Consider the following 27,132-nt stretch of genomic DNA (forward strand, 5'->3'; position numbering starts at 1 on the left):
AAACATGTGTTAATACAATACTTCTTTGTCTACAGCAGAGTTACAGTACAGACCTGGTTAGTTACACTACAACACAGTTCAGTTTTCCATGACATGGGTTTATTATTGTGTAAAAAGCTAATTATTCCAAATTATAATATATATATATATATATATTTATATGTATAGTATATGTAGTCAACTATATATAAAATATATAGTTGACTACATATTAAGTAGCTGGGTGAAAACTTTTTTTTTTTTTTTAATTCATGCTGACAAATCAGATTGCAGACTGACAAAGTAAAAATCAGCTTGTTTGGTGACAGAATGAAAAAAATGTTAATAACTTAAAGATCCACATCATCATCCTGGTAATTTATCCTCCCAGCTTTTAGAGGTGTACGGTTGGATTTGTGAACTGATCAGGAAATGGAACAAGTAGAAGTATGGATGGATCATATATGGCCAATCACAAGGGTTTGTAATCCTGGTCTCTATTTAAGGGTGGTCTCTGGTGTTGGATGTGAAGAAACCAACGGTTTTCATGAATTTGCAAACAAAAATCTATTTGCAATAAAACAGCTTTTAACGCCCAGTGATAAAGTATCTTTATCCACTTTCACATATATGTATTTTTTGTATAATCACTTTTCATGTGAAAACGACAATGCAAATGCACAAGAAACTGAGCAGCTGTAGATGGTGGTTCTATTAGCAAATAGTTAACAAGATAAAGGTCTAATGGCTTCAATTTGTTCATGCACTTTTTCTTTTATTGATTTCTTTCTGCCATTAAAAGCCTGTTCTTTCAGACTTTTGAACAGAGAAAATCACATGAAACTGTTCTTTGTGACAAAATGACTCATCTTTCTGTCTTTTGTTAACTGTTTACAGCAAAGTTGTAGCCTTTCTATAGTACTTGAGTACGTTCATTTACTCTTTCCACTCTGGTGAGACTTAAAATGACACATTGGCTACTTCTGCATGTTAGCAGCTGAATTTCCTCTCGTCTCTCCTCGCCTGTGAAAACTGTCCTGATTTTCATTGAGTCTTTCTAAAAGGTATCAAGTGACTGATGTATGATCGCTGGAATTGGAAAAGTCTTATCCCTTCGATGCAACTGCTGAATACAAATGGGCCAACACCTCAATTACCACTTCCTACGGGAAAGAAAACAACCTCCTTGAAGACAGGACTGGAAAACCAGGCGTTAGCGCTGTACAGCACATGAGCACGGCTCAATAATTGATGGGTTTTACTCCAAAATGCTATATATCCACTGGAAAATACATGCCACCTTAAATCCCTAAGTCCATTTTTCAAAAACACAGATGACTCGAGCTTCACAAATGCAGCTTTTTTCTCAATACTTCTTGGGATGACTCAGTTGACTCCTATTGACTTCTAGTCTTTCTTTTCCAATGGTGGAACTGGTGGCTGGAACCTAAATGACCAGTGGGGTAGGGTTCAGCCATTACAGGCTGCGTTTTTTATGTGTGTTCCTCAAAGAAAACACTGAAGAGCTCATTGGCTTTTTTGCAGCATCTCTTTAGACATTTATTTGGCCTAAGGCTGAAATCAAAGTCTAGTGATGAGTCTGGTGAATCAAAACAAATCAAACCAAAATCCTTCATGTACAAACCACTGTGTCATCGTTTTAAGCTTTCCTCCCTGCAGATCAGAATCAATACCAGCTGAAGCTAACAGAATTAGTTTTGCCTCAGACACCTCCGTATCAAAGTTTGCTTTTTTCTTCCACATGGCAAGATGAATACGCACCTTTTGTACCTATCAATTCCTCTTGGCATTTGAAACCTAATGAGGCAGAGCTCATCACTCATGCTGGGCCGACACATGACTGGGAATAGAATATACTTTATTAATCGCTGCCGCTCAGTTGAGCTGCTTTGAAATCTTAAGGTTTACATGCACACAAAGACAAATCCCTCTACAAGGGTAAGAATTATTTGTACGTTTTTTTTGCCCTTGAGAGCCAAAACCTGAAGGACACGTCAGCTCAGAGAGTCAGAATTTGAAACCACTCGGGGTTCCTTCTATTAAACAGACCACTTCTCTCACTGTCTGTCAATTCTGCATCAGTGCCACACCCCCCCATCCCCCACTTCAGACTGAGGGTCTGACACTTGTGCTCATCCCTAACAGTCCATTGATTCCTCTTTCACCCCACCCTATCACTCTGAGTGTGTCCACAGCAGACAGCTGCTGACAGAGGATGAATCAAAACAGATCAAATGGGACAGAGTGTAGAGCAGCTGATGGGCTGAGGGGAGGCTGGGTTAAAGGAGCCTGTCTAATAATCCAGGGATCTTTTCTCATCATGTCAAAATCCAAAGTAAAGAAACTTTTTCATCACACGTTGGCTGAGGAGCTGCTGTATGCCGTATTAATCATGGTGGCAGTCCCCCATAATCCCTTTACCCTGACCGAAATCCATCACACGGCTGATAGCTGAGGATCTGTCACACCTAAAAACTTAGAAAAAGAGGTTGCGTTTGACCCTCACACTACACCTCATATATCCAGCTCCATCCGGCCTGCTCAGGCTGACAAAGTTTGCATTCATAGCAGTCTAAATGTTATGAAACTACACGCCATAAAACTTTTTTCTAGCGAAAGAAAACCAAACTACAATGATTCAATTCAAGTAGCCGAGGGCTTCAGAGACAAAACAAGCTCTGAGCTGAGCTTCATCGCGTCATACCTCATTTTCTTGTAAATAAAACAATAATTTTCTTTAAGGATGTCTCTGCCTGTGACATTCCTGTGTCTTAAAGGAGCTACAGCGCTCGCTCGCTCGCTCAGCACGTAAACACACATGATGTATAATCAACAGGATCTGCATGGCAACACGAGCCTATATCTGTGGATGTCTCAATTATGTATGGTGGTTCGTTTTCAGATGTTTACAGCATCAAATAACTTGGAGAGCTTCCATGTGTCCTCGCGCATCTGCTGCACAGACAGGGTGGGTGGGTGGGTGTGCGTGTGTGTGTGTGTCCACATGTGTGTGAGTGAGTGGTAAAGAGAGAGAGAGAGAGAGAGAGAAATGAAGATGGCATGGATGGCCAAGACAAACGAGTCACCTCATCAATCTCTGGGTTCACCTCTTTAAATCCTTTTTCATTTCTCAAGTCAGATCTTATCATCAGCTCTGTTAATGATGCGGTCTAAAAACAGTTGCTAAATGAAGCAATAATTGCTCCTGTCATTCGTCTGTCCACGTTTTCTTTCTCTGTTCTCAAGTTTGTTTTTTTTCCTTTTCATTTTAGACATATTTCAGCCTGAGCTACAGTAGAATAAAGTGTAATTATACATCAGCAACATAAGAACAATAGACTATGTGTCACTGCAAATATCCTAGCAACCAAGTGTCATCATGGACGTCCTCTTCTGGAATGCTGTGCAATTAAAAGTGCAGTCCATCAGTTAAGTTTTGCATTTCCATAAAGATGAGGAAGAAAAGACAAAACAGACTGAAGCAGATCCCCCGACTTTCAGTCCCAAACCCACTGGATCCTGCACTTCCCATTACACGACTCAATATTGTCTTTCTTCACACCCATCCAGGTGATGTCATATAAGCTCCTCCATGTAAAATCAATCAAGTGATAGACTGGTTACACAATTATTGCCCACATCTCAAATTTATGCAGCAATTCAGATAAGTCTGGTGTTGTGACCACGGACGGCTGTTTCACCTGGTTAGAGAAACGTTTTGTTCAACGGGATTATCTTCACTGACGAAGCCCAAATACGTCCAGCAGAAGTAAAAAGCTAATGTTAGGCTATAAACTAACTACACCACGGTCACATGACTTCACCACCACTAAACCTCCAACACATAGCCTTAGGACTTATCTCTTCTACAAAAACCTGTCCTCTTACGAAGTTGATAATCACAGTGAGGCTGTAAAGGTGGACCGGTGAGCAGATCGGTTTCCACGTTCGGTGTGATGACGTTTAACGTCCCCGACAACCTCTATAGTCTCATTTACACACTTGTTAGCAACCAACCTTTCATAAGAGACATAAAAGCTTAAAGAAATCAGGACTGGGGTATTTACTGACGTATCTTATGTTGCAGAATAAACCGTGAAAATATCATGAACTTGTGTTAACCACAGACCAAAACTCCATTCAAAAAACCCACAGACTTCAGGACCAGGGAACAACAGGTGTCAAAATGAACGAGATTGACACAGCTGTGGAAGTTGAATCACTGAAATAACATCTGTTAAATCAGCATGTACGATACATCACTCACCACTGACTGGTTCGGGCAAAACAAAACCCAAATAAACCCTTGTCAAGTCCCAACATGAAAACAGCAAATATAATACGACACAAGGCTGAATTAACAAAGTGAAATGGAATGGAAATGCAATCTGATTATCATGCTAATGGAGTCTCCCTTTAAAGTAAAATGAAAAACAACTGGGCTGAGAGGTTCTGAGATGCATCTACAAACCTCCTCTCAGTTAACCTCATCTCAGCTAATGGCTCTGTAAGTAAATATATGACTGACGGCTGAAAGAAGATGCAGTGGTCTCATTAATATTCACAGCAGAAGTACAGCAAAGTAGCAGAGAGGGACAAATGATGTTTTCAGGTGCGAGAGGACAATGTTAAGTATTTCTTGATGACACCATCTGGAGCTGCATGATTTGTCTCGCTGTTGTCTCTCTCTTTTTTCTCACACGTACACACTGTTGCAGTCCTGTTATCGAGTACAGGTAAACATCACCGTCATGATGGAGAGCATTACTGCTGACAGGCAGCAAATTCAGGCTGTCAAACCCTGTCTGCGGTCAAACCCTGTCTGCGGCCGCTTCTCCCGAAAGGGTCAGTGAGGTGAAGCTGCGGACTCTTCGGCATCTGTTTGTATAAACCTGCTGCTGACCAATGCAAGGTGAGAGAGGTCTTCACGGGCCTGCTGCTGACTGCTGGTTCGCAAACCTTTTTTGTCCTTTGTAATGTCATCGTATGACTTCTTATTACAGTGTAGACTGTAAAGTACAAAGAGCTGTGATTCGATGTGACTTTTATTTTCTATTTACAGGGCCTTCAATTAATGTGAGCAAATGTAGAAGCTGAAACACAGTATGTGGAAAGTGGTCTCAGACTTTTAGACCCCACTGTATCTATATTTTTGTATTACATGATGAATACAAAATCATCTGTGATGTCATTGGAGGCCGTTTCCTAAATGGACAGAAACCACCAGTCATATAGTTCTTGTTGATTTGAAGGATTTAAAGTTCCTCTCCAGACATGTTTTAAACTCTGTAAAAATCCTCTTTTGTTTGGTTTTTACATATAAAAAGAGAAGAAAAAAAATACCCCGCCCACCACCTGCTGGCTCCAGGTGGACAGGTGAAAGAGCAGAGAGTATCAAGATGGTTAGAGGTGGAAACATCAGAGAGACTCAGCCACATGTTTGAGACTCAGTCAGACCCAGACTCAGATGAGGAATCTGTTGAGACCAGAACCAGAGACTAGCAGACGGATCAGAACGGTTAGCATAGTTAGCATCTTTTACTTGTTTATGTTGTGTGTTAGCTTGCAACTGGCAGTGGCTGACACAGTGTTAGGGGTTGTGCTAATGCTAACTCTCTCGCTCTCTGTGCTGACAAGGATTCAGGTTTATTTAGCCCCGCCCCCCGTCCCCACAAGTTGACAGGATTGGTTCCTTAGGATTGTGATGTATGAAACCCTGGCTGTCTGAATCTGTTTTTATGAGACTGTCATTGGTTCACTGCAGGTCAAGGTGGAAATACTCAGTCATGGTGTCGACTGATTATTTCACTTATTTGACTTTTGCATCACTATTCTTTTTTTTTCAATTTAAGGACACAAGATGTGAATGAAACCAGCCACAGCTCATTTTTACTGCAGTGTTTTGACACGTGTTGCATGTCTGAAAAACAATGGCGTATATGAGACTTTTATTTGTTTCTGAACTGGAGATAGTAATTTAAGAGAAGAAAGTTTGGGAGCTGCAAATGTGCATGCATCCCACAAGAGAGGAGGCGGGGCTATATGTGAGGAAATATTAGTTCAATGGACTAATAGCCCAGCTCAACAAAGTCAGTGATGGGATGAGTATTATTAGCGGATTACTGGCTGCTACAGTTGTAACGTACCTGACTGAAGCTGCTATGAGCCATGACAAGTCAGGAGAAATAAGCAGGACTGGATGTGGAGGTAAAATAGTGTGAGAGCTGCTGCACAGTACTTTATAATGCATCTTCATAATCTGCTGCAGTAGTCTTCAGGCCATTACAGTCACATGTTGAGCATGTTCACTGTCTCACTGCTTCCCTCTCTCTCTCTCTCTCTCTCTCTCACCCTCCATGGGTGTCCGACAAAACAGAGCGGCAGATTTTAACACCAGCTTTTCCCAGCTGTTAAACGTCAGATGCAGTTTCCTCTGCTGCACTGGTCAGTCTGAGGTGATAAATCAGGCTCAGCAGCTAATTTACATCCCCGCCTCCCATGTTTTGCACCTCTAAACAGTAACTGCAGTAACATGGCGCCGCCTCTTTTCCCTTCAGCCTGAGCCAAACCTCCGTGTGGTCTCTTAGGAGAAACAACAGCGTGGCTATTTAGCACCTAAAAAAGACCCACAAACCCTCAGTAAATATCCCCCTTAATCTTCATCAGTAAAAGTAGTGAGCAAAGAAATGTTTTAACTGCTCTAATAATGACTTTCTCTTAATTTAAATCAATGCGAGTCCTCAGCAGAGCCCTGCGATGTCATATATTCACCTCATTTCTCAGTGTGTGGTCATCCTCTGCTCACTGGAAAAGATGCATTTAAATATAAAAGATGACAAACCACTTTGTTCCTTTAGTTTAGTGTAAAGCTGGAGTGATGGACTTAATGCAGCTTTCACTGCACTTTTTGGGAGGACGTAGTTAAAAACATCATGGCCTTTGACTTTTTCAGCAAACAAAACACAATTGCTTTTTTTCCCTTTGTGAAGCAGCGCAAACTACAACTACATGCCTGTTTCTGTGATGCTCAGCGATCGCTCGCATGGATGGCTGAGGTGGTGGGCTCGAGTTCACTCAGGGCAGGGAGGTGGGAAGCTGCTGTAACAGCACGAGTGAAGGTGTCCTGGTGGTGGAATGAGCTGGTGACGAGTCCTTGGAAGAGCAACAGAGGATAAAGCAAGAGGCAGCTTTCTTTACTGCTCCCAAATTTTCACATTCGCAGTGAATAAAGCAACGTTCGGACCGGCCAAGAGAGAAGCTGCAGCTGGTGTGTCGCAGTCAAACACACAGAGCTATATCAAAGGTTAGGAGTCCTTCACTGAGCCAGTTTAACAAGCCAGCTCTCCGCTCCTTCAACAGAACATCTGCCGATGTCGTTCAGTTATAATGAGTGATTAAAAGCTTCCTATTGCGCTACAAGTGCGCCTGTAACAAGCCCCACGGTGCTCTGTCCATCCCGCCGAAGTGGCTAACATATGACAGGGTCAACCTGTGCTCCAGAACACACACACACACACACACACACACACACACACACACACGCACACTTCCTCATAAAAAAAAAAACAAAAACAAACTGGTGGTTTAGGAGGAACAAAGAAAAAGAAGATGAACCACAAAGAAGAATTCACAAGAGTCAGAGAGCGAAGGGAGTCATCTTCACACAGTGTGAGAGCCAGTTTTAGTGCAACAGCTGCTGAGGCACTTGAGCAGCCACACGCTAAAAACTGGATCACAGTCCGAGCCCTTGGTAGTGGTTCTTGACATCCCGACTTGGGGCATCACAGCTTCATCACACACACCTTTCAACACCTAGAGCTCTAATAATGGAAAAATATTGAAAAAACGAGGACGAACACCAAGCCTTAGCTTTGAAATGGTGCACATCAATAATGTGACATTTGCAGTGGACAGACATCTCTCCAGGATCCCACCTCCATATTCTGATCATAATGTCAAAGCTGCCCCTTTGTTATGTTGATTATTTATCCTGCTTTGATAGTGTCACATTAAATGATAAAGCAAATCAACAATAGCATATCTGTTTCTAGCTGCTACATGCCCGTCTCTGTTCACCATCAGACTTTGCCTGTCTGCGGTCTGGTGTTTGGCAGAAAGTCTAAAGTGGGTTTGACAAAAACAGTTGCTGTTTTGTGTCGGAATGTGACTCTAATTTCATTTAAGGTAATCAATGTTTTGGACAAAATTCAAGGTTTAAATTTGTGTTTTGCTGCTTTTGCTGTTTCAGAGGACATTTCTCACTCTCTTTTACTTGCCAGATTTTCCACCTAAAAATGGATTGGAACTCAGAGCCGTCTGGTCACAAGCTCACCTCTCCACCATCGAGGCAATTCACACTGTGAACGAGAGGACAGATTGACTTATATCCTCTGAATAGCTGCGGTTTCAGCAGTCTGAACTGGCCATCTGCCTCTGTCCTCTTCAGACCACTCTCTGAAGCCCCGACTTCCCATCATCCATTTGTCGGTGTATTTCTAGACCAACTGACTCTCATAATAGGTGAATCTCCTGACAGCCAGGGTTGCTGTAATGGAACCAACGACCTGAGGAAAAAGCATCACGCAGATGCCAGTTGGTTTGGCCTCACAGGGCCCCGGGGCCCGGAGGATCAAACAAGGAAGATGATCAGTTGGAAGCAGAGATTAATAACGGAGCGTCGGGCCGGTGAAGATGATACTGCTGAGTGGCTCGTGCTGTTTGTCCTCTTGTCTGGCTGGTGTGCAGGCTGCCAACAGATGGGGCCCAGATGAGACTAGTGGCCTTTTATAGCCTCCAAGAAACCCTAGACTCAATTAGGCCTCAAAGGCAGCACACCCCTTCCAGACCTGCTTTGAGGCCAAAATACAGAACAATCTGCTTTAACTGACTATGTGGAACTATTTGTTGAAGCAGCTGCATCATCAATAGAACACGCACCAGTGAGCGTTCACGTCACCGTGTGGCGTGCTTCAGTTTCGGATTCGCAGGTACTCTAGTTTAGCTTGTTGCTTTGTTTGAATGTTCGGTTCAGAAACAAAGCACGGACTGTATGAGACACGGCCGCCCATCTGCAGCGCAGACACACCATCAAATCGTTTCAGTGCATTTAACATAATGTATTTCAAGCCTGAGCCGACAATGGTGCATGTTAGTCACCGGTGAGAGGAGCTACAAACACTGACAGTTATGAGTCATTTCCTCTGGACTCTGTGTTAAAGATTTGTTTGCTAAAGGTCTGAATGATATGTTCAGAGAATATAATGCACCACATAACCCAGCAGTTCCCCAGAAGCTCAAAGTGATAGTTCATGTTGTTTGACGAGGGGTTGTGTGAGGTACTTATTCATAGTCAGTGTATCAGTGCGCTCCCAGTTTAGAGAACCAGCTTTATCTTGCTGTAAAAAAAAACGTTGAACTACTGTATTCCAAGTGCACCTACACTTAGCTCTCTCTGACTGGAACAGCTGAGCTGCGGAGTAATACGACGCGCTTGTGCGTAGGGATACAGCAGCTCAGCGGTTCACAAACTGTATAGTTCCAAAGCGACGGGCTGTTTGAAGGTAAAATAAAGTGGTGAAACTCTTCAAAACAAAGCAACACTTCTTCTTCTTCCACTTTTTTTGTTACTTACTTAAAGTGTTTAAAACGTGTTAGTGCGGACGGCTCTGTCCACAGCAGCTCATCACTCAGCTGATGTACCGGTGCTCCTGCTGCTCCTCTAAACGGAGAGGGCGCTGACTATAAATAACTACCTCACACAACCACATGTCAAATAAAGTTGCGCACAGAATATCCTCAGCACTAATGTATATTTTCCTCTCTAAACTGTCTTCCTTCTCTAGGCTTAGTCCTTTCTGCAGCCGCCTGGGTTCCAATCTGACTCATGGCCCTTTGCTGCATGTCATCCCCTCTCTCTCTCCCCATGACTTTCCTGTCTCTCTCTCTCACTGCAACTATCACAATACAGACAAAAAATACCCCAAAAAATAGCTTTAAAAAAAAAAAACAACAAAAAAAAAACTTCCTTCTCCTGAAAAGTTTCCTAAAATCTCTTCAATCAATTACTAATGATGCAGAAATGATCTTTTATGTGCTGAAAAAAAAAAAACATCACAACAGTGAGACATTGTCCTTGCATTGCCACGGTCTGCTCCTTCAACAGTGCAGGGTAACATCAACTAGTTCTCCATTTAAAATGTAGTGCAGTAATATTTCACAAACGTCGATCCAAACATGATCCACGACACACGTTAGAATATAAGACCGCAAATAAAAAGCAGCAGGAGGGAATTGACTTTAAAGTCTGTGATTTGTTTGATGTAATCTCTCCTACCTCAACCTGCGCAGCCTTCTGCTGACACATCTCTGCATCATGTAAGACTTTGACAAGTGTTTGTTTTTTCCCTGACATCCTTTGATGAGGTTGCTACAAACTAAACACACACACACACACACACACACGCGCTCACACATTGAACAGTGAAACTGCACAGTCATCCGTATTGCAGGGAAGTGCTCTGTGGTTTGCTAATGATGTCTGTCTATAATGAGGATTAGTGTAGCGAGGCTTTACTATTTTCTGCTGAATGGGCCTCTTCTGCCGTCCCCCCCCTGCCGCTCTCGTGTTTTGAGCACAATTCTTCTGAGAAATGTGGGGATGGGGTGGGGGGGCGACTCGATTCAAAAACCTGCATCTAATTCCTTCAGATGTCTGCGCACTTAGGAGAAAGTGCACCGTCAGAGGGCGTGAGGTTTTACATGGGAGAGGGATTGCAGAGTGAGGTGACTGAGACGTTTGATAGATTCACACAAACACAGTGTGAAATCCTTAATCCACAGAATGCATTTATAGTTCTACATCCTGAGCACTTTTACCCGTAATATCAAAACGAGAAGTAAATCTATAAGAGAGGACCACAGTGAGAGATGTGATAGGAGAGGACATTAAAAACCAAACTGAGAAGACAAACTAAAGAGCGTGTCGTGCATTTTCCATCTCTCCTCTTATCTATTATCACGAAGCCGAAAAACAGTGAAAGGAATCGTATTAAACACAGTGGAAAGAAACAGAACCGAACTCAAATCTCCACTGGGTTGAAAGCCCCCTTGTCCCCAGCTCCTGTCACTCCTCGTTCTCATCATCTTCACTTTCCTGCACACAGCGGTTGCGGATGATTCCTTCCGGGACCAAATATGTGGTCGGAGGGGTACAGCTCTGTGGACCAGCTCCGCCCCCAAATTTCATAAACAAATTCCCCAGTAATCATTTGTTCCTACACAAATAAATCCAACCCAAAACCATTCCAAACCAAAAAATGAGCATGTTTGCAATTTCGCCCAGTCTGACCACTGGGCCTCGGATGTGAGGAACATCATTTGCATTTAAAATGTAGATGTTTTCACTGGCCAACGAGAAATGCTGAAGAAAAATACTTATCCTTCCATCATTGCAAGAAACTACTGCACAGAACAGATACGGCCGCATAGGAGCTCTGACATTTTGTTTTAGATTGCTGTGCTCTCACTCTATTCTCAAGACAAACTGTAAGTACAAGGGGGAAAAAAAAAGAAAAAAAAGAAATGTGTCCGCAGTATTAAAAGCAGTAAGACCAGGGATTTAAGGGATCTAAGAGAGGATCAACAACCTATTACTTAAAGGATGTAAGTGTAAGTGTAACTGCTGTTTTATTGCATTATTTTGAGTCTAAGTCTAAGAAAAGTTATGGGACAGCATTTTTTGGTGTTTTAATATGATAGGACAGTGAAGGTTAACAGGAAATATCGGGAGAGAGCGAAGGGGAACGACATGCAGCAAAGAGGCAAACCAGATGGGAATGGAACCGGGGACTAGCTGTTCAGGGAATTGGCACCAACATGGTGTGCGCCACAACCACTCAGCTATCGGATCGCCATAATGTGACCTTTTAGCATTAATGGAGGATACCTGCGCAGTATAAATGCAGCCTTTTATTACACACTGTAACAGTGAGGAGATCACAGGTCAGACTCTTTTACATATTGTTCTTGATGAGAGCAAATTGGAGAGAGTAGAGGAGGGAGACCTGGGAAACGGGGGTCATTAATTCATAATTCCACCGTACTTTGGCGCGCTTTCCCATGAGCCCTTGGGGCAGTCAGAGGCGATACCCTTCAGCCTTATAATTATGAGGGATAGTTATTCAGGAGCCAACTGTAATCACTTCCTTGGCGAGGCTACCTGGCTGAGTACGAAAGGTTGACAGGAAGTTTGGAGATTAAGTATCTTGATCTGATCAGGCATCAAAAATAAACAGAACGTACTTTAAATCTCTCCATTCCCTCCACTGATGGATGCAACCGGATCATTTTCTTCATGAATCACAATAACTATTTGAGAAAAAGTGCTTGTATTGGCTGTTGGCGGCATATCTTGGCCATTACACTTACTGACCGTCCGTTGGATTAGCTCGACAGGAAATGATCGCTTTCAACTGGAGTGTGGATCTCTCGCATTGTGAGCGCGGCTTTAGGGGAAAAAGAGCGTATTATGTATTTCGATTAGCTGAGAGGATCGCAGATGCTGGTGCCGTGCGGGTCTCTGCTCCTGCGCTTCCAGCAGCTGCTCTGTTGGCCTCGGTCCACTCACCGGACCAGCAGCGGGCCCACCAGTTAGAGAAACAGGCTTGTGACTCCTGGATCATGATTTCACATCCCAAATGGGGGAAAAATCTGTGCAGAGGAAGTAAATCAGACTCATCTGCCCCTGCACTGACAGCTGTTGCTACTGTGATGTCTCTGGCCAAGGCGTTTAAGCTCCAGGTGCAAGGTGGCCAGTGGCAGGTTTCCAACATTCACAGCTCATCTTGTCAATACGCAGCCAACAGTTAAAAAATAGCTCCGGTTTTTCTTTCAGATTAATATCAGGGTTCGAGCTCATGGGACAAACAAGCCAAACCAAATAGTTCTGCACAGCCATACTGTATATGTTCATGTGTCATCACCTTGATCCCTAAGGGGGGTTTGGTTCATTTGGTCCAGCTACGGAAAAAAAATTGTACATCATCGTTTTTTTTAGTTCTGACCGCGTTCTTGTTCACACTGACTTTACAAATGAAACTACTGCAAGCATAAAGACACATGGACTGAAAGGTAACTGTCATTCTGCATCAACAGTGGTGACTGGCAGTCATAGACTGCAAATAAAGACGTAGACTCTGTGGCATCACCCACAGGTTTCTGAGGAGCGGTTTTGAAGCTCAGAGTGAGCCGCTCCACTGTCGCCATCTTGGCAGTGTCTGACTCTGCCTAACTCCCTGCTAATGGGCAAAAATTATCAAAGAGGGGGGGCGTGTGTGCAGATTTCAGTTCACGCCGGCTTGTGGCAAGCATGTGACCACCCCAGTGGCCACAACCTTAACAACGAAAACATGTTTGTTTCTGCTGTAAAGTTGGGCTTTTTAACAGGGGAGTCTATGGGAACTGACTCACTTTTGGAGCCCTGGAGGTTGCTGCTTGCTGACAGCAAGTCATGCTGCAGTTTATGTTACCTGATGTGGTTATTCTTCTTCTCTGGTGTCACAGAATTCACTGAGAAATAACCGATTATGAGCTTTATCAGTTTATAAATAATAACGATAATGACGGAAACAGAGGTGACAGAGATAGTTACTGTGTCGTCACTACACTCCATCACTAACTGCTTTTCAAATTCCGATTGATTAAGGAAAATCTGCACTCCTGTGCAGATGGGTACAGGTGTTACCATGGTTACCAAATGACTTCCATAATTATATATGTCCACATAGTTAGATCGCTTCCTTGACAGTTCACACAGATGGCTTCATGAAAAAAAAATCATATATCTCCTACCATGAAACACTGAGGTTAGTCTGGATGCTTTCATACCACAAATGAAATGTACTGGAGTCAGACTGGACCCAGACTGAAACCCTCTTTTTCAGGTGGCTTGTACAGTTTCACTGACAGATTTTGCACCAGCCCAAACAAAGCACACTAAAACATACCAAACAGGTTTGGTGTGAAAGCACCTTTTGCCCTCTGTTCTATGTAGCTAACTGCAATATCACTGGATTAAATGGTTTACTAGATTTATTTACAGTAGGTATGAGTTCTGCAACTGTTTTAGTTTCAGCTGGTGGTTACTTTTTCTCAAATACCCTCAAACTCCACATGTCTTCAGCAAACTGTTTCTTTATCCTATAAACCTTGACTATTCTGAACAGTGGCCCTGCTCACTGGCTACGTCTTTGTGGATGTCATATGTGTGTGTGTGTGTGTGTGTGTGTGTGTGTGTGTGTGTGTGTGTGTGCGTGTGTGTGTGTCAGATGCTTCCTTCCCTCTGCGCCCACACTATAAGCGACCGTGCTTCCTCAAACTTCCATTTTCCCAAGCTGGCCGGACCCTCTGTGGTCAGAGCAGGTGCTGGATCAATGGGCTTAGTAAGCGACGGAGACAAAGAGCTAGCTGCGTGCACACACACACAAACACACACAGAGGTCGCTGGCATATCGAGCCACATGCTTGCGGTGCTGCAGCAGCTCTCCCAGAGTGACCGGTGCCTCAGTCTGGACTCCAGGACCAGAATCACTTTATGTGACAGTAAAAATAAATAAATGTGCAGTAGTTTATCTTTCCAGAACTGCTTTTCACACACTGAACCCACACAGAGACATTATGGGATACAAGGGTTCACATGACCTTAACGTTTTCTTCCTTCCTGGTTCTTTAATGCTGTTTTTTTTTTTTTAAACAGAGTTTGCCGTCTGCTTCCTCCACAGCTGGACCATGAAGGAAAAACAAAAAACGTGTGAAACCAGTTGTGAAATACATTCTGGTTCACTTCAGTGATGGGACCCAGAGACTTTATCAAATCCATTGACTGGAAGTCCAACCAACAACACAGCTCTAGCATCTGATGACAACGAGCCACAAAGACTGACAGACAAAAAAACACACACTGTCGGGACCAAACACACTCCTCGCCCACAGCGTCTCACTGAGAAAAACGCGCCAAAGCAGCTAAACAGCTTTAGTCACTTTTAATGGCAGGACGGCAGATGCCAGGGCAAACCAACACTGCATAAACACTTAGTCAACTCCAGTTAAAGTGAGGGGTAATTATCTCACAGTGACGACAATCAGCAGTTATACAGCCCGTCGTCTCATTAACAGAGGGAAAAACGACACCGCCAGCATCACTCAGCCACATGGCAGCCAGAAATACGGATTATTGAAAAAGGCATAGTAAATCAAGTTTGAAGTTTTCAAGGCTCCGCTGCGTTTTTGGTCAAGTGGCAATGTGGTTACTCCAGTCATCACTATCTCGAGTAGTAAAGACGGTAACGGTTTGTGAATGGCTTTCATCAGACCTTCTGCTATTGGCTGCTTGAAGTCAGGGTCTGAGATTAACACTGAAAGACTAAAGCGTTTGTAGATCATCAGTTTCAACTGGCTTGAGAGATGTGACCTTGGAAACACACTTTCGGGTTCAGACCCTGCTGACGACGCTGACTGCTACCAATCAAAATGAAATCACTCAGAGGTTTTCGTTAAGGTTGTTGTTCCCATGTGAAGGTGCACGGCAGGTGGTGGAAGAACTATTTAGTAAAAGTACAATGTAAAATGTACTTGTAATGTAAACAATGTAAAAATACTCATGTCAAGTATTTCAAGTATGTCCATTTAAAAATCCTACTTAAATACATAAGTATCAGCAAAATGTACTTAAATTATCAAAAGTAACAGTACTTGTAGCATTTTAATAAGAAGAAATAATAAGCTTATTTTAACTATTTAACACATAATTGAGAAGTTTTGCTCAAATCTGAAAGGTCATGAGATGATTCATGTGGTTGGAAAGGAAAAATTTAATTCTGCCACACAAATGCATTCGTCTGATAATTTGAGCACTCTGGGCCTCAAAGTGTTAATTTAAAAGAAAGCATGTGAGAAGCTGAGAGGGGAAATGAGTCTGTGGTAGAAACTGCCAACAACTCACTGACATCTGAAATGTGACAAAAGGAGACCACTGGTGAAATCTCTAACAGTGCATTCTTCTTTTATAAGCGTAGCGTGTAAAATCTTTAATCTGAAAAGTAACTAGTTACTACAGCTGTCAAATAAATGCAAAAGTCCAAAGAGTACAATATTTCTCTTTGACATGTAGAGCAGTAGTAAATTGTTAGTTATCCTACATTTTCAGTCCCAGGTTTGTGTGGTAATGTTGAAGGGATGTGCTGTTGAGAGCATCACCTAAACTTCAGCTGCCTGTAACGCCTGAAGTCTTTTACAGTTTATTTTACTCTGTTAGATTTAATAAAAAAAAAAACCTTCATCACAGCTTCGCAGCAGCGCAGTTAAAAGCCAGTGCTTCAGATAAATATTCCTCATAAACATAATTTGCTCTCACGCAACAGTTGCAGTAAAGGATGGATGAGGTTGAAAATAAAAGTTGAAACACTCACCATTTGTGACTGGCTCCTGGGGCTGCCATTGATATCCTCCACCTTCTCATTCGCTGTGTGAGAAAGGAAATGAAGAAATGTGATTTTTACTGTCGTCCCATCCTGAACTTCATCATCGCGACGTCCAGCGACGTTTGAGTTCAGGTGCACAAATCCAGCAAAAGAGAGTGGTGCGTGTGTGTGTGCGCATGAGCGTGTGACTGTTGGTGTGTCTGTGTGCGTGTGTGTGTGTGTTGAGGTGCAGAGCGACGCAGGAGAGGTCTGGGAAGCAAAGCTGCCTAATTCGTCAGCTGCCGCCAGAGAATTACTGACAGGCCTGCTTGGCCTCATTGTCTGTTTGGGCGAGCAGGGAGGGTAAAGTTTCAATCCAACAGAGAGAAAGAGAGAGCGAGAGAGTGAGAGAGAGAGAGAGAGAGAGAGAGAGAGAGAGAGGGAGAGAGAACAAGAGAGAAAAGAAGTTAGATGGAAAAAAAATGAAGAGACAGACAGCATCAGTGAGAAAGACAGATTATGAAATTGAGGGGAAAATGAGTGAGACAAACAGAGAGAGAGAGAGAGTCCCAGAAAGATAAAAGTTCAGAATAGGGATGTAGACGCAAAGAAAGAAAGAGAGAGAGAGAGCAAAGACAGTAGATGTGAGAAGAAGAAAAAGAATATGTGAGAGAAATGTGTCCAAAAGACAGAGTAATTGCATAACAGCCAATTTGGGCAAGTTACTTGAAAAATGCAGTTGCTTGATTATTAAAGGTCCCATATAGTCTAAAGGTGGATGTCCATGTGTTGTTTGATTATAAAGCAGGTCTAGGTTCTATATTAATACTTTGAAAGTATCAAAGCCTCCGTCCACAGAGAAATGTGAACAGGCTGTATTCAGAAACTGAGCCTTAAAACCAGTCGTCAGGACTTCTGTAACTCTGTGATGTCACAACGAAGCAGTCACCGCCCTCAGCCATGGCCAAAGCCCCGCCCACCTGGACCCACCATCCTATCTTGCAGGACTTGGTTTCTCTGAGTGTTTACCTGAAATCTTATATATATTTTTATTGGATCACTCAGAAAACAGTCAGCCATTCAGAAGAGAGGCTCAGAGCCTCCTCTCTTCTGATTGGCTCACTGACCTGTTGTTACTATAGATGCAGAGAGAAGTCTTAGAGAGGAGATGTAAAACTACATTCAGATGGTTTTTGGTTCTTAAAACCATAAATATATCTTCTCATGGATCAACACTTCAAGTAAAACACAGGAAAAGAGGAAAATATGGAGCTTTAATGTATTGTGTGAAAATGTAATTGCATTATACTTCAACATGCTGTCTGCCTGTGGTTTGGAGGTATTTATTGACCATTAACAGCTACTTTAGCCCCAGTCACTGCACATAGCACTGAAGTCCTCACAGTGACGCCTCGGGGGCCGCACACCATTTAAACCTGAACAAAACCAGGTGAGTGTTGGAAGAATAAAGCACTAAACAATTAATCCATTAGGTCTGTTTCTCACTACATGGCAAAATACATTTCATAATCTGTCAATGCCTTCCAACACAACACATACAAATGTTTCCAGATATGGCGCTTGAGGAACTATATTTAGTATACATATATTATTTGCCAGCATCTTCCAAAATGCCACCTCTATGGTTAAGGTTTAATTAGGTTTAGTTATAAAACCTTCTTGGTTAAAGCTGGGAAAACGGAAATGACAAATCCATCCTCCCCAACAGGCTTTACAGGGCAACAGTGACCTGCTACTTTTGCCTTTGCCAACTGTCATACAGCAACGACAACAACAGGTCCTTAAATGTAAACATAGGTCATTTTAGGCATTTGAAAAAAAAAAAAAAACCCACTAAAGCCCAAATTATACTTTCCACATGTGTGTGGCTTCCAGAGTCCACTTGGCATAAATTTCCATCATCTGCCCAGGCCTGCAAGGGTCCATATGGCCAATCTGTATGCAGCCCAAAATTTATGACCTCACAGACTGTACATGTGAACCGTAAAAACAGATTCATGTGCACATGCTGCTGGTTTTCTGGTTAGGGTTACTATAGTAGCCAGCTCGGAGGATGCAGCGGGTATCTTAAACAAATTTGGAAGGTATATTTCTCCATCTGCCTCCATCCCTGACCCGTCTGTCCACAGGACAAACGCCCATCCAGCAAAAGGCTGCCCCCTGTGTTACTGAGACTGTAATGTGATTACTGCACTACTCTTTGTTGAAAAAAGTCATCCGTAGTGTGTTAAATAAAAGACATGAGGGGTGAGAGAGACAAAGAGAGAGAGAGCCCTAGAAAAAGTTCAACTGTTGGGGAGTGAGAAGGAAAGGGAGAGCACCAGAGACAGAGAGATAAAGACGAGTGACACGGAGACATGAAAGGGGAGAGAAAGAAAGAGAGGCAGACAGAATGAGACAGAGAAGTAAAGACTCTGTAGGCTCCAACGGGAGACACATGCCTCTGCACCCCGGAGTGGCAGTCACAGATCTCTGCTGCAGCAGCTCGCCCAGCACCCAAAACAAGGGAGAGCTGCTGTGACTTGGCCCAAATATCACAGTGAGGCACAGCTTCCCTCCAACCCACCACAACAAAGACCAAACAGCACAGTGCGCATGTGTGTGTGTGTGTGTGTATGTGTGTGTGTGTGTGGGTGGTCGCTTCATCTACCAGACAGAATGAATTATACACAAACACACAGTGTTTTAATACGGCTGATAACACATGGATTTATTTATCTGCGCATCATTAATAATCTTTTTTAAATATTTACAGTTATATCTGAAGTAAAACAATCTACTGTTAGTTCTGTTAGTCAGTGACACAACATACTAACAGAAGTCGGTGTGTGTCCTGCTGGGACAAGTGTGTGTGTGTGTGTGTGTGTGTGTGTGTGTGTGTGTGTGTGTGTGTTCGGATACTGACCTATGATTTGGATGATCTGTGCCAGCAGGACTCCATCCGTGATGTCCTGACTCAGGTCCTTGATGAGGCGCGGGCAGCCGGACTTGGCCAGGTAGTGATTGGCCCAGTCTGTGTAAATCTGCAGAGACAGAACAGACACTCTGTCAGTGTGTGTTTAAGAAACACAGACACAGAGGAGGTGTGTGTGTGTGTGTGTGTGTGTGTGTGTGTGTGTGTGACAAAAACTGGGAGTTTTCACTGATTTTGGTACATTGGCCCATTCGTTAGACCAGACACCAGAATCGTCTGTGTTCACAGTGTCATAAAGTTTTAAGTGAATAAAAGTTGTAGATAATCATATGATCTGAACATGAGCTCTCTGGTCAAAAGCTGATTTAGATGATGTCATACTCATATTATCAAGTTACAAAAGTCAAGTTTAAGTTGAGGAACTTTTATTAGAATTAAAGGGGCTATTTGTAAGTTTTCTCTGCCGCTGAACATGGTTTCTTGCCGGAAGAAGTTTGTGGTGATTGTCGCTTGACAAGAGCTTCAACCACTGTTGCATTTATAATACAAGAGGTTATAACACGTCCTCTGAGCAGCGCCACGTCTTCAGGGCAGATTGGAAAGTGATGAGATGGGCCGGGGCTAGCTGGTTAGCATGCTAACTTCAGTAGAAGAAAAGACATGATAGAGATGAGAGTTAGCACTGGTGGTTCTTTCCACTGCTACAGACAGCTCTTAGTGAGTGAAAGAATGAAGTTTGATGTTTAATTCGCAAAGTTTCTTCTAGACCGGTATGTAAACAGCTGTTAATGCTAACGTTGGCTATGTAGCAATAGCAAAACTTACAAATAGCTCCTTTAAAATGTATCTATCTACTCTGTAGAGAAATGGCAAAACTGGATGAAAGGTAACTGATCAGTAACGTTTCAGTTTCTGCACTAAAGGAGTCATGACGTGCAGCGGCAAAGAGTCAAGTCACATGACTTAACAGCACTTCCTGATGTTTATATTTTCTCACTGCCATGAAGGACAAGTCAAGCTGTTTGCAAACAATATTGTTTTCTGACAGAAATCCTTGTCACTCAACATTTTCTATCCAACATAACATTGTATTTATTGAGCAGTGCAACTCAAGTGGGTGCCAGAACAGGATAGGCTCATTAATACAGGAAGTTAAACTCAGAACAAAGATGACTTTGGTGCTTAAACTTAAAAAACTTAAAAAAAACTCTCAAAATTGCACTTACTTAACAAACATGACTGACATAAAGCACTTTACAGACGTCATCAAGAAACATAACAAACAAAGAGAAGGTCACACAACATATAGACTGAATAGTGAAAAGGAGTTTGTGGCTTGGCCCCTGCAGGCTCCTGTACTGCAGCTCCACAGCCGCCGCTGACCTTTCACTGACGTCCCCCTCCATGCTGCCTGAACCGACGACACACTGCTCTGCCTCTCTCTCTCTCTCTCTCTCTCTCTCTCTCCTCTCTACAGTGGAGTGGTGAATGTGCTGCCAGGGAGCGCCGTCCACACGCTTCGGGCTCCCCGCACATCTCCGCAACACAAACACAAATATTTCATCAAGCTCTGGCCGTCGGGACCGCGCAGAGATCCGCACTGTTTATGATCTTTCTCTGTGGGATTTGTAAATGATCTCGACAAACATTGTGATAGATAGATGTTAATATGACGGCCTCCACTGTGCAAACACTGTACAGCATCCAAATGAAAGACAATACACAAACTGTCAGCTGACTGCTGGACATTTAATCCAAGTCTCCTTTTTTTTTTTTTTTACTTGTAAGAAGATGTAAAAACGAAAACGCCACACATTTAATTACAGAGCTCTTTAAAGAACTGAATAGATCTTAATAAATAGACGAGAAATGATTTGACCACAAAGAACAATCTTAAAAGAAGCTTTCAGTCATTTATTATACATCGTGTTCTGATGAAGACATTTGCTGCAACAGGTGGATTCACTTTCCCATCTATGTGTCTCAAACCGGAAGAGCAACATGTCGCCTAATCTTCTGTATTGTCACCTAAACCTCTTAACAGGCGCTTTGTCTTTCATTAGAGCCCATAAGCCAACTGACGCTTTGTCCGTCAGGCGACAGACCGACCTCGGCAGCTGCTGCGGTTTCAGTGGGCTCCGAAGACGAAAGACGTGAATCACATTTGGCCTCCGAGCTCTTGGCCACATGACAGCACACGTTTAGTCAAAGACTCAATTTAAAAAAAAAAAAAAAAAAAAAAAGTATAAATAGGACGATCGAAGAAGCTACAAAAGGAAAAGGTCCGTCCTCCATCCTAGAAAACAGTTTTCTAACTTTACCCATATCGCATCTTCTCTCAACTCATGCAACTTTTTGAAGCTTTCCTTCCAGCACCTGAGAAACAGGAACTAAAAAAGATCTCCGGTGGCTCCCACTGTGTGGAGGGTGCGTTTGATACAGATTTCTACAGACAGGCATGGGGAAACATTTTTCTTCCTGCTATGCTCGAATTGAGATTCAGGAACCCAAAAAAAAAAAAAAAAAAAAAAAAAGAGAAAATCTATACCAACCAGCACATATAAAGACACTGCTGCACTGCTGCCTGAAACTTTTCTTGTTATCTCCACATTAAAAACAATACAGGCCTGAGCAGCACGAATGAACTTCGACAATGATGGGGTGGGGGTGGGGGGTGGGGTGGGGGGGGGGGGTGGGGGGGGTCTACCACCTTAAAACGGATCAAACAGTAGCTCAGATATAAAGTTCAGATTTAAAGTGCTGATGTATTTTGTCTTGTGTTGCTTCTTCACTGTGCGTCCAGTCACTCAAACTACTGAGACAGAGCTCTGACTTCGCAGAGGAACTTTCTGTAAACAGAAAAAAGCTTCTCACCGCCTCGAATGGTCGACATTTCCAGAGGAATTCCCTCATAAAACCTCCTCATGATGAAATAATCCCTTTTTCCCCTCGTTTACCTCACACACCACTCTCAATTAAAAGCATTTCTCTCCCGCTTTTTTTTTTTTTTTGCTTTTTCTTGGAAGCGGGACGTTTGCTCCTTTAAAGACGCCGCCTCTCAGAACTTTGTATCTGTTGTGGTTTGCTTCAGCGACTTTCTCCATGATGAGAAGTCGTAAAGCGGCAAACCCGAAAAAATGAGAGCCGTCATAGGGGAAAAAAACAAAAAAAAAAAGACACACACAAAGGCAAATACACATCCACTAAAAAACCTGCTTGCAAAACAAAGCGTACACACACAAACTAACACAAACACAAGCACACACACACACACACACACACACACACACACACACACACACACAGGCGCTCACTGAAGACAGACGGACACAAAAATCACACGCACCGCAAATGCAAACCACATCCCATCAGGGGGCAAGTAAACAAACAGGAGAGCAGGAGAGTGCAGAAGGAGAGAAAGTGTGAGTGAAAGAGAGAATAAGAGTGAGAGTGTGTGTGTGTGTGTGTGTGTGTGTGTGTGTGTATATGTGTGTGTGTGTGTGTGTGTGTGGCTCCTGCTGACAACTACATTCGCATCAGGCTGCAGCAAAGTCCAGCAAGGCTTGAACACAAGCTGAGTTAATCAGAGACTTGGGATGAAGAGGAGAAGGAGAAGGAGGGGGAGGAAGAGGAAGGTTTGATCTGTTACACTGTTCAGCAACTGCCCCCCCCCCCCCACCCCCCCACCCCCCAACTGCCATACATCTCCCTCTTTCTCTCCTCCCCTCCCCTCAAGAGAGAGCAAGGACAGAGGATTTATGCTTCTGCAGATAAACTGTAGCAGAGAGAGCGTGACTGAACTTTCCTGTAAGTAACAGTTTCAACCAATCTTATCTGAAATTATAACAAAATGCTAATTAATGCAGGTTTCAACCCACTACCGTCGTATGAGTCGGTTCATCGAGACTGACAGCTGGCGGTGCTAATTCTCCAGCACTTCCATTCAGGTGTTTAAAGGCTCAAGATTGAAAATGCAGATATAAATAGGTGCATGTAAACACACACACACACACGCACGCAGAGAGGCCCGTCAATCACTTCCTCAACACCTGGGGAAGAGGAAGTGAGGATAGGAGGGTGGAGGGTGCAATACCCAGTGGATGGATTCGGTTTGAGTGAATTTATGGTTAAAATAGCTGAAAAAACACAGATCTTACACGGAGACATACACTGTATATTATCTATGCAGCCTGGAGGTCAAATGAAAAAGTTACTTCCAGCTACTTCATTAACTCCGCCGTGCAGCAGCAGGTGAACCTTAAACTTCCACTGCCGCTTTTTTTTTTTCTCCAAGTGATTCAGTCCCTGTTCAACGTCTCCTGAAATGCACGGCTGCACCAACGTTTTGGTTTTGGAGAAACCCCCGTCTTTGTGACTGCTCAGAATATCAAAACCAGTATTTGTTTTTGCACCAACCTGTCCACTGTGGAACAGCCTGTGCTCCAAAATTCACTTTTAAACTAAAATATGTCGACTAGTGGAAGCGAGAGCCGTCGCGCTGGCGAACACTTTTTTAGCACTTCCACAGGAACATAATTAAAGTTTCCAGCCAAAACCATCCTTTGGTTACTTTATTGCTGCATAAACTGTCCATGCATAAACTGTGTCTGAACTATTGATTTGTTTAACACAGAAATGGGATTAAAAAATAACTCTAAACTACAGAAAAATCTGCCAAAACATGAAACATGGAGGTAAAACAGCTGCAGGAAGGGTCTGCCACCTGCAACAGGAAACGGTTAACGCGTGGCTCAATAAAAGCTGCTCCAGATCCAGATTTGGACACTTTAAGAACTCCTTTGTCAGCAGATCAGTTCGAGACATTGCAAAGGAAAAAATAAACTGCAACAGAGCTGAGACGAAGAGAAAAAAGATGAGAGGAGACAAAAAAAGCAATGAAGACTCAGAATAACGGCAGCGGCTTCAAGTTTGGAGACAAAGAGGTGAGAATGAAACACGCTGGAGATTGAAGATGTCCGGGGTTCTGATTTGGGACCTCCGTCACCCTCCCTCACCCTCTCATCCCCCTCGTCTCCTCTCTCCTCTCTTTCTGACATAGCACAAACATCAAAGCAGCATTTTTCCAGAAGCCTGTCTCCTGTCTCTGCGTGAGTGCCGACTCACTGATCCACTCACTTCATGACTTCCTCAGCGGCGCTCGGAGTTGAGCCTGTCAGCCTCCTGCACTCGTTAGCCTCTCCTCTCTGAATCCCAATCGCTTTGGGAAGCTGAAGCCGGCGCAGCGACAGAGGCTGAAACATCAGCAACAACGCCACCTTCAGTGCTGCTGACTGAGACTACTGACATCATAGAGACACACACACACACACACACACACACACACTCTCACACACTCACACACACACTCACTCACACACACTCAGTCACAGGCTGGATGAGACAACACACACACACACGCACGCACACGCACACACATGCAATCCACACATTCCCCTGCTACTCATACACAAGCAACACACATACTGAGCCCCCCCCCCTCCCCTCGCACACCCTCCTTCCTCTTTCTTTCGGCAGCCAGCATCAATCAGCAGAAGTCCAGTCTCTCTGCTGATGTTATCCTTATAGATGGCACATGAAGTATCTCTCTCCTCTTCCTCGCTACCCGCTCTGCAGATCTGTCCCCTCAGTGTCACGCATCCCGAAAGCCGCTAACAAACAGCCAGCTCTTACCCTGGAGCAGATAAACTGCCTTCAACAGTCCTGATCACAATGCAGTGACTACAGCTACGCAGGTATTATTGGCAGAGCCTGCAGTGGTGCAGCACGGCCTCCGGGGGGAGCCGGGTAAAAGGAGAAAAATGAGATACTGGAGTGCGAGCAGATGGGGCAGAGAGGAACTTCAACTATGCGGGACTGACTGTATTAATGTGCTTCAGCTGAATGACTGTTAATGTATGGGCTCTTTAATCAGGGCATCATTCCAATGTTGTCTAATAAATAAAGATCCGGATTGGATTCAAAGGGGTTTGAGCATATACACAATCACTTGGAGGACATTCAGCTGTGTAATGCTGTTTGAAACAGGCTAGCCAGGAGTGACGTCTCCTCTGTGGCTCCAAAACCTTCGGTTGGCACAGCTGCCGCTCCTGCAACGGGTCCTAAATGTAATTAAAACGCAAACATACAGCAACATTAACTAAACGAGAGATGAGCAAATGGAATCGATAGCGCCGCGATGTGATGGAGCTTCCTCCATGATTCTATGCATCCGTATGTCCCTGGTCCATGACAAAAGCAGGAGTGATGGAGGAATGAAAAGAGTCAGGATGGGATGGTGGTGTCGCTGTCAAGTCAAGTTTATGGAGAGTGTTGGAGAAAAAAAGAGACACCCGCAGAAAGTCAAACTCAACAGAAAATCTGTAATGGCTGTGCTGTTATTGACATGTGGTCCCACTATAAGGAGAGTATGTTTGTGCATAATGCCTGCCTGCAAAATGTCCTTCATAATAAAGTTTAAGACCACCTTTGGACATGTTTTAAAGGTCCCATATAGTCTAAAGGTAGATGTCCATGTGTTGTTTGATTATAAAGCAGGTCTAGGTTCTATATTAATACTGTGAAAGTATCAAAGCCTCAGTCCACAGAGAAATACACACAGCCTGTATTCAGAAACAGAGCCTTAAAACCAGCTGTCAGGACTTCTGTAACTTTGTGATGTCACAACAAAGCAGTCACTATTCTCAGCCACGCCCCAAGTCCCGCCCACATGGACCCACCATCCAACCTTTGCATGATTTTGTTTCTCTGAGTGTTTACCTGGAATCTGCTATATTTATATTTGATCACTTGGAAATAGTCAGCCAATCAGAGGAGAGGCTCAAAGCCTCTTCTCTTCTGATTGGCTCACTGACCTGTTATTAGTAGAGCTCCAGAGAGAAGCCTGAGAGAGGGGATGTAAAATTGAGATGGTTTTTGGTTCCTTTTGCACATTTAAGACATAAAAACACACTCTCAATTCTTAATATTACCTCTATCCCATTTCCTGCATTGAAAAACCCAGAATCTATGAACACTCAAATATTTTTCATTTCTCAAGTTTAGCTGCCTGAGAGAAGAGGTCTCGCACTTCAGTGAAAAGTCCATTCACACACACATCGGCTTCCTAACTGGACTTCAAAAAGTTTACGTCTTAAACTCAGATTTGAAGTAAGAATAAAGATCAATGTGAAAACAGCCCTCTGGTGTCTTCTACACACAGAAGATCAAACATCCAAATGAATTTTTGAGTGGAGATGGACTTAGAATAATGAATTTGATACTGAGCAACTCAAGTCCTTGTGCAACCTAAATTGGCAACAAAGAGCCAGTGGAGAAAAACTGTGGTTGATATAGTCACATTTCAGGCTCAAACTTGGCTGCACAGTTTTGAATTTAGTTGGACTTTTCTAAAAGTAAAACTAGTGGAACTGGACAGCTGTGCACTCAACAGTAAATTCTAGAGGAAGCAAAAGCGTGAATCAGTTTTTCTCGGGCCATTAAAAGAGATGAACGTCCTAATCCTGGAGATATGCTGCAGCGAGCATCTGCTGCTGTGGATGTTTGTACGGAAGGAGAGGTCCAAGTGAAAGATAACCAGAGGATTTTTGACAAAATCCTTGGAGGCAGATGGACTCTTTCAGTGTCCAACTATATTATCGAAGCACCTGGAAACCATTTTTACCATGTAAACCTTTCTGCTGACACATCTCTATTCCCTCTGAAGCCATCATTATCTTGTCCTGG

At 43.3% G+C, this 27,132-nt stretch overlaps 1 protein-coding gene across 1 annotated transcript in view; it reads right to left on the bottom strand.

The window, feature by feature from the left end:
* nav3 (neuron navigator 3) overlaps positions 1 to 27,132 on the bottom strand; it is a 205,652-nt gene that overhangs the window by 122,840 nt on the left and 55,680 nt on the right. Inside the window, exons 2-3 of the mRNA XM_022749315.1 lie at positions 19,381 to 19,498; positions 16,464 to 16,516 (exon numbers count right to left, since the gene is read on the bottom strand). Of these exons, the coding sequence (XP_022605036.1) occupies positions 16,464 to 16,516; positions 19,381 to 19,498 (171 nt within the window). The remainder of the gene's footprint in view (positions 1 to 16,463; positions 16,517 to 19,380; positions 19,499 to 27,132) is intronic.

This window comes from Seriola dumerili, unplaced genomic scaffold (assembly GCF_002260705.1).
Source record: "Seriola dumerili isolate Sdu_G_001 unplaced genomic scaffold, Sdu_1.0 BDQW01000138.1, whole genome shotgun sequence".
Classification (NCBI taxonomy): Eukaryota; Metazoa; Chordata; class Actinopteri; order Carangiformes; family Carangidae; genus Seriola; species Seriola dumerili.